This window comes from Ananas comosus, linkage group 4 (assembly GCF_001540865.1).
Source record: "Ananas comosus cultivar F153 linkage group 4, ASM154086v1, whole genome shotgun sequence".
Taxonomy (NCBI): domain Eukaryota; kingdom Viridiplantae; phylum Streptophyta; class Magnoliopsida; order Poales; family Bromeliaceae; genus Ananas; species Ananas comosus.
The window spans coordinates 14,953,440-14,962,483 of NC_033624.1; the positions used below are offsets into that span (position 1 = coordinate 14,953,440).

The 9,044-nt window shown below is 35.0% G+C and overlaps 1 protein-coding gene across 2 annotated transcripts; it reads left to right on the plus strand.

Moving 5' to 3' along the window:
- Window positions 753–4,052, plus strand: LOC109709395 (protein TRIGALACTOSYLDIACYLGLYCEROL 2, chloroplastic-like). Of its 2 annotated transcripts, none has more exons than XM_020231611.1 (6): window positions 753–881; window positions 1,023–1,749; window positions 2,622–2,951; window positions 3,445–3,560; window positions 3,664–3,754; window positions 3,840–4,052. In XM_020231611.1, the coding sequence occupies exons 2-6, from the start codon at window positions 1,225–1,227 to the stop codon at window positions 3,930–3,932; spliced, it is 1,155 nt and encodes a 384-aa protein (XP_020087200.1). In that variant the 5' UTR covers window positions 753–881; window positions 1,023–1,224; the 3' UTR covers window positions 3,933–4,052. The 2 variants fall into 2 exon arrangements, with proteins under 2 accessions (XP_020087200.1, XP_020087199.1); XM_020231610.1 differs by having other exon boundaries at window positions 758–881; window positions 1,026–1,749.

Below are 9,044 nucleotides of genomic sequence, written 5' to 3' on the forward strand. Positions count from 1 at the left end.
ATAAAGGATCGCTCAAATCACACTTTTTTTAGATGCTTTTTTTTTTTTTTCTTTTGCAGCTCATCTTTATCAAAGAATGGATATGAGGAGTTAAGGGACCACCACTTTTTTTTTAAAAAAAAAAAAACTATAGGGTAGGGTTTCCATAGAAGGAAAAAGGATCATGATAGGGGAGATCACACAACACCCCACCTCATGAAAAATTGTTTACTGCACGAAATTTACCCGGTGCAAGTAATAAATTCTCTTAAGACTTATTTGGTTTACGATATTTAAATTTTTTAATTTTTTAAAATTATTATCATCAAAATTATTTTTTTTTTTTTGAGAAAGTATTATCCTCAAAATTATTACACCAGAGGAAAACTGAAAAGTTCCCTTTTTGGGTAGTCAAAAAATAGACTTGTGAAAGAGGGCCTAAATTGTGCTAGGCCCAATAGGACAAAGCGGGCCTAACAACGGCCCATGATTAAATGGGCCCGATAACAAATTTCCGAGCCCATGTAATATTGACACGTGGACTCGTGGGCCCACATTTCAATCAACGGCCCGCGCGCACGATCAACAGCATCTGACGGTGGAGGTTCCTTCAACATCGATGGAGTTTGGTGGGGCCCAACTCACGGCCTACCTATTTAGAACCCGGCCCAACAATACAACATGGATTCGGCCCGGGCCAATGCGTAATATGCGATTTTTTTTTTTTTTTTTTTAATTCTCTCCTCCTAGTTGTTTTCACTGGTATCTCTCCGACAAGGGATCGTTCAAAGGAAGGAGCAGTGAATGAACCCTAATTTACGTTTTACGGATTCGTCCTCTCCCCCCCTTTCGTCTGATGCTCGTCGAGCCCTAACGATCTGATCGGCGATCCCCTTCTCCAGGTTCGAACCCTAATCCAATCCGATTGTACGATTTCATAGGGTTTCTCTTTGATCCCAACGAGCTCAATCGCTCATCTATGCAAATTTTTGTCCATTTCTGTGTGCAATCATTGTGATTGTTGGCGCTTTTGTTTGCTGCAGCAGATATCGACCTCGTCGTTTAGATTTTTTAGCTCACGAGGGTTTTTGCGGTGTAATTGTTGGTGAAATAGCCGATGCATGATTTTGTAGATGCCTAAAAGATGATGAGCTTAGCTAGGGTTCGTTACAAGGATTGACAACACAAAACCCTAATTGTTTTTCCTGATTAGTGTTTACGAGTATCGAATTTAGCACTGGGAAGATGCTCCTCGGCACATCCGTTCAGGTTTTTGCATCTAAACCCTTGTTAGTACCAACACCGTTGACCTCCCCGGCAAGCCAATTTCAGAACTTTGGCCCTCATCTTCCCCCAAAACCCTCGAAGAGGAAACTTATTACTCCGATAAAGGCAAGTTCTTCTGGTTCTAGCCATAACCCATCACCTTCCCGAAAAGGAAACAACCCGCTTACACTCATTCTCGATGTGCCGAAGGCTTTGTGGCGGCAGACCTTACAGCCGCTAAGTGATTTTGGGTTTGGTCGGCAGAGCATATGGGAAGGAGGGGTTGGGCTTTTTATGGTGTCGGGGGCGGCTCTTCTTGCTCTCACTATAGCATGGCTAAGAGGATTTCAGCTGAGATCGAGGTTCAGGAAATATCAGACGGTTTTTGAGTTCTCCCAGGCTTGTGGGATTTGTGTGGGAACGCCTGTTAGGATTCGCGGTGTGACGGTGGGAAGTGTGGTTCAGGTTGACTCGTCGCTAAAGAGTGTTGATGCAATTGTTGAGGTGAGCGTTTGTACTTTAGATTCTATGGAAAATAATTTATTAATCTAAGTGCATTTTTTATGACTATTCTGGATATATTATTAACATATGATTTTGCTGTCGAGAAGTTGTTTTAGCGTAGTTATTCTGCATTTTCCCAGGACTTGAATGTGTTCAATGTTATGTTGCAGAAGTGTACATTTCACCTTATATCCCCATTATTTTACATATAGTGGCTACATTTAACCTTTATTTTTCCTGCTCAACATATTCAACATTGAGCAGGTGGTGAGGTAGCTTCTTTTTTTTTTTGGTTTTTTGATTTCAGGTATTCATTGATATGCATCAATTTCGAGAAAAACATTTGTAGTCATTATTGGTGCCTAGGACTTGAATGTTTTCACTAGTACATTGCATAAGTCTGAAGTTAACCTTGCATGTCCATGTTTCTTATTGCTTTATGGGAGCAGTAATTCACAAAGAGCGACTGTTATTTGTTGAATGAAGATGTAAACTTTTGAATGTTATTTAATTTTTGTTCTGCAACTTCTGCAGATGCGTTCCTAGTAATGCTAAACATGTAATTTAAGCAGCGGTTTATTTCCTTTTTTTCTTTTGTGTTGCTTTCGAAGCTGTTCAGAAGCTTTACCGTTACCAAAGTGGATGTAACTTGTAAGGAATGCAAAGCTTGCCATATGTTGTGTACAAATATTATGATATTGAAGAAGTTGATATGCTTTAATTTTCCATATTGAGGATGAATAAGGAATCATGAATTCATGATTATTAGAATTTTTAGATGCATAAATTTAAACCGTCAACATTTGTCACTTTTTGGTTTTTTAGTTAGGATAAGATGGAGCTAGTGTCCCAATTGATACTTTATTTGGCAGGTTGAGGATGATAAATTCATTGTACCTCGAAATTCGTTGATTGAGGTGAATCAATCGGGCCTTCTGATGGAGACTAAAATTGATATTACTTCAAGAGATCCGCTTCCCACGCCTTCTGTTGGCCCGCTTGACCCAGCTTGTGTTAAAGAAGGTCTTATCGTCTGCGACAAGGAAAGAATGAAAGGACAGCAAGGGGTTAGCTTGGATGAATTAGTTGGAATATTCACCCGTCTTGGACGAGATATGGAGGAAATTGGTGTTACCAGAAGTTATAGATTGGCTGAGAAAGTTGCTTCCATGATGGAGGAAGCGCAGCCTCTCATCGCAAAGGTGCGGAGAGTTCTCCAGTTTCTTGGTTCATCATATTTTTGCTTTATTTTAAACAATTCATGCAAACACTATCTGAACTATACTTCATTTTGAAATGGCTATATTTAAACTTACAAGGTATCGATTTCAACCTAGCTTCTTCTTTTATTAGTATTATTATTTTTGTATTTTTCTTTTTCAAATTTGTACCTCTCTGTATTGCTTTCGCTTCCTCTCTGAGAATTAAAGTACATTCAGTTCTCCTTTACTGGACTCGAAATTTTTGTGCATCTAAACTCCAATATTAGAGCCCAAAGAACATCTGTTTCCTCTTAATGTCTTCTTTACTTCGTCTGTTACTTTAATTTTGCTTAGTACGTCTTTTGAATTCACTCTAAATCTTTGCAGTTCCTGAATTTTTTTTTTTTTTAAAGATTAAATCATGTTGAGCTATATAACATGTGTTTGATACACATGCTTACATGCATAGTAGTTTGCTTTAGTGATGTAACAGATTGAAGCCTTAGCTGAAGATATTCAACCTTTGCTTGCTGAGGTTCGCGATAGTGCTCTTCTAAAGGATGTGGAGAGCTTAACCAAAACTCTAGCCGAAACAACCAATGATTTGAGGTCAGTATTATATCTATGATATATTCATTATGTGTATAACATTTGAAAAATATGGAAGGAAACTTCTTTGCTTGAAATGTTTTCTATATGTGTTATCGTACAGAAAGGTGCAATCTTCCATTCTTACCCCCGAGAATTCTGATCTGGTTAGGCAGTCTATTTTCGCCCTTATATTCACACTGAAAAACATCGAGGTTAGCTGTTTTACTTTTTTTTTTTCCAACGTCAAAATAGAAGCAAAATTTTATCAAATTCTTACCGAGTTCATAATAATCATAGAGTATCACCTCCGATGTATCTGGTTTCACGGGTGATGAGGCTACAAGGCGGAACTTGAAGCTGCTTATTAAGTCTCTCAGCAGACTTCTGTAGTCATTGCAGGTTAGTCAATCTATGAAGCAGTGAACGATTTTGTGAAGTGATACCTCAGATATATTTTTTATTTTCAATTGAAGATAAGGGTAATTATTTTCAGATTGTTTCTTCGTTAAATTTTGTACTTAAATGTGTTCTTTCATATTGTTTTCTTTAGAAGATTTCCATGCATCTAAGCCCCATGAAATCAAGCGCTGTGTTGCTTATGCTGTTTAAGCTTTTGCCGAGAGAATTCGGTATAATAAGTTTCATACAGATTTTGCTTTGGGATGCTCTGATCGAGAGCGCCGTGGACCGATGAATCATTTTGTTTGTTTTTAAAGTCAATCTTTTGTTGCGAAGAAATATTTAGCTGTAAATTTAAAGCATTTTTGTGGGGTTGGGGCATCCTAACTGTTTGATTTTGGTTTTGTTTGGCTCATCAGAGGACGTTTGATCGATCTGTTTGTGATGGATATCAATCATTCTGTGCGTGTTCGTGAAGTAAAAGTGTGATAATGTATTGTATGTCAGAGTTTTAGGGCCCATTTTGTGGGGTCCATTTCGTCGCATTCGGCCCGATTTTTTTAGAGTCGGGCCCGAAAGGTATCTTTCGGGTCCAGTACGACTCGACTGGGCCTCTGGACCAAATGTAACACTGCGCACGTGACCGGCACGTGCTTCGTTAATAACTCGGCTAGATAATATTTTTCCTTGTTCAATAATAAATCGACTATTGGAAAAAAAAAAAAAAAATTGGATTGTTGAATTCTCTTTTCTATGAAAATGTTTCTTATTACGGTCTATTTGGTTGACGGTATTTTTTAAAAGGCCTAGAGATGGGGCGGCTGATTGCGAAATTTTATATTTCTTTTATCACAGAAATTTAACATAGCATGAATTAAAATTTTTTGCGTATACAATCCGTTAAATCTTGAGATTTGAAAATTCACTTCTTTCCTCGATAAATAAAGTTATGAATACTTTAAAATTTATAAATAATTAAATATGTTATATTTGCATACTCATGCTTACTATATCACTAATTTTGTGTAAAAGGATTTTATTATTCTAGTCTCTATAAAGAAAAAGATGTAGTAGTAATTCTACTGTGAAATTTAAGTTTCGTGAGCCAAGCATGTCCTGACATATTGAGCAATCCAAACTAGTTTGATTTACTTCCTTTGTGCAAACAAAATTAACTACTTAAATAACGATCTACAATCTTTGGCTATAATTTAAATTCTAAAACTCTTTATTTTTTGGAAGCTATTCAACGTAAAATCACCCATTCTAAGTTTACTTTAGAGCCAGAATTATTATTTTTTTACATATAAATAAATAACAAGTTGATTTTATAAAATTTCAATGTTTCATTTCATCTTTAAACAACCATAAATTTGGACCTTTGAACATAAAAAATGACATGAAAATTTGGTCGAAAAAAAAATCGTATTTCCTATCAATTAACAATTTAGGCCGGGGAAAAAGCCCATATACACAGTCCAGTAGTCAATAGATTCGGGCCCAAATCGATAGGATCGAGCGTTGGTCCTGTATTGGGCCGGGCCATATTTTTATAGGTAGTTCAAAGCAGGCCTATATTGCCACGGGAGTCCGCTCACCGCCAAGTGAGCTCACCCCCTATTCAATTTCATCTCTTTTGATGCAAAATAATTTTTTTGGCGGAGTTTTAATAAAAACACTACGAGGTTACGCTTACCGTGCGGTGACCGTATCGCCGAGTGGTCTACAGTTCCGTTTGAGTTCGACTCACCGCGCCTCGGCTCGAGTGAGCTGAGACCCAAAATAACCATTTTAATTTTAAAATTTTTTAAGCCATGTTTATTTTAACTTTTTTAACAAAGTTTCCTAATAGTATGCTACTTTAAATCAGCCATGTATCTTATAATTTTGTTAATTTCAATTAGCATTTGAATGAAATTTACGAGTCGGTCATTCTTAAAATATTTTTATTCAAAATTCAAAATTTTTTTAATATTTTTTATAATAAAATATTTTCTTATTGCAGCGCAAATTTTCTTCCTCATCACATCACATGATGTAAACAATTAAATTGTAGATTTTACTAGTGCTACCGAACGGTTGACAAACTTCTTCATTTTAATAATTTTTAACATAATTTAAGGAATAATATGAAAGGACAAATAATCTTCATTAAAAGCCTCACCATCTTGCAAGGCATCATCACACGAAAGAGATTAACATTAATTAGTAAAACAAGTAATTTTATTATAAAATTTAAGTTTCGTGCGCTATATGATATTGAGCAATCCAAACTTTCTTTCTGCAAACAAAATTAACTATTTAAATTACGATCTACGATCTTTCGTTACAATTTAAAAATTTGTAATTCTTACTTTTTGAAAGCTATTCGATGTAACAATCCGTTCTAACTTTACTTTTGAGCTCGAATTCTTTTTTTTTTTTTTATAAATAATGAGTTGATTTTATTTTCAATTTGTTTCATATCATCTTTGAGCAATGGTAAATATAGACCCTTTATTATGAAAAATGAGACGAAAATTTGCGTAAAAATATCGTAAATTTTTTTTTTTTTAACTCCTATCAATTAGGATTTGGGCCGGAGAAAAGCCCACGCACGGTCCAGTAGTTAATAGATTTAGCCCAAATCGGTTAGTATCGAGTTTTTGTCGCATATTGGGCCGGGATATATTTGTCATGAGTCCAGTCACCGCCCAGTGAGCTTACTGCCCCTGCAGTTTCGTCTCTTTCTCTGTAAAATAATTTTTTGGTGGAGTTTTCGTCAGAAAACCCCGAGGTTAAAATTACCGCGCGGTGAGCGTATCGCTGTTGGCAGTTCGAGGAGCCGGAATTCAAAATAACCATTTTAATTTTAATTTTAATTTTAATTTTTTACCCAAAATAATCATTTTGACTTTAGAATTTTTTTAGTCATTTATATTTTATTTTATTTTTTTTAACAAAATTTTCAAGTTGTATGTGACTTTAAATCAACCATTTATCTAATACTTTTGTTAATATATATATATATAGTAAGGTTATTGTACTCTTATGAATATATAACTATTTATACTCATAAATTGCTGTTGTACTTTTATGAATATAGACCTCTTTATACTCATAAATTTTCAACCGTTGGATGAAAAAATATGTGGCTAGGATGATAGTGATCCTCTAAGGTTGAATGGGTGGTTAGTTGAATAGTATAATCTAACGGATGGAAATAATCAAAGAAGTAGATCTAACGGCTAAAAATTTATGAATACAAAAAAATCTAACTCATATGAATATAATAGCCGGACTATATATATATATATAGTCCCATCATTTTGAGGCTACTCGTTCACTAGACAAACGAAATCAAAAAATTATGAAAATTAGTTTCTAGATAGTTCCAATAGCGTAGATCAAGTTAACGAAACCGATCGCCGAATCGGATGTCCCATCATCGAAAACAACTTACAAGCACGGGGCCTCCCATACTTTCGAAAGCATAGGAGCCTAACTCTATATATATATATATATAGTGGGCTGGTATGCTTATGGAAGCACGGAGCCATCCGTACTTCCAAGTTGTTTTCGATGTTCGGACTTTCGAATCGACGATCGGCTCCGTTAGAGTTGATCTAGAGTATTTGAAGTATCTAGAAAATAAATTTTGTGATTTTTCGATATCATTTGCCTAGTGATCGAAGGGGCACAAAATCAATAATTTTAAGGGCCGTGGTGAGCCGGGTTGTAAGTTTAACGGTGCAGAAATATCCAAATCATATGAAATTTTGATAGAAAATTCTTTATACCATATAAAACAAGATCAATAATTTTGATCTAAAATTTTAATGTCATATCATCATATTTTGTAAGATTTTTATTTTCAGCCGTTGATTTTGAGCCACTTCGATCACTAGGCAAATGATATCGAAAAATTACAAAATTTATTTTCTAAATACTTCAAATACTCAAGATCAAGTCTAACGGAGCCGATCGTCGATTCGAAAGTCCGAACATCGAAAACAACTTGGAAGCACGGAGGGCTCCGTGCTTCCATAAGCATACCAGCCCACTCTATATATATATATATATATATATATATATATATATATATATATATATATATATATATATATATATATATAACATCGAGTGCTTAGTACTATTAATAGTATAATAGCCTAATTCTCAAAATAGTTTTATTCAAAATTCATAACTCTCGAATGTTTTTTCACTTTAAAATATTTTTTATGGCAGCGTAATTGTGCTTCCTCATCCCATGAAGTTAAACAATCTACAAAAAAGAAGGGCTAATCAACTATCCTAAAAGTACGTTCCGATAGGAATGACGTATCCATCGTACTTAAGTGGTCAATCACAATGCTCACGAATTTCGACCTGGCTAAACTCATCTGGACGTTAGATCTATTGTTTGATCTCTCGCCGTTATGTTTCTTGTAGACTGTAGCCCCACTCAACTTATTAAATCCATCCAGCTCAACTTATTAGCCTCCTGGGTCTATTGTCACGAGATTAAACTTATTTTAGCCCAATAATAAATAGCCAACAAGATTAAAGCATGGTATGTTTCCATTTAGATCGCCACCCCACCACCTCTTCTAAACATTCAATTGTACAGATTCAAAATAGAAACACCATAGTTTTTTGTTATACCATAGTTTTTCTTTGTACCATAGAAACACCATAGTTTTCTATCAACTGAAAATATGTTTTAAAAAAAATTGATTTTACTTAATCGTTGTTAAATCTAAAAAAAATTATTTGGTTGATGAAAATAACTTAATTAACAAATTTTTTTTAAAAAAATCAAAGTTGATAGGTATCAATCCCAAAAAAAAAAAAAAAACCCACTAGTTGAGGGGTCCTATTCCAACATGGCGAGGGTCCCTATTCATCTCCAACTGCTTGAAAAAAGATGAAGTCTTTGTACTAGTAGGTTCCATCTTAATTGTTTATTGGTAATTCTGATTCAATTACGTAACTGCTATTACAACCATTGCTCTGATATAGAGGGACCAACCTCTAAATACAGTATATCCTTTTTAAGCCCAGATTCATAGTTTGCGCTTTGTGCTGGATACAAGAGAATTACTTTTATTCCAGAGAAAACTC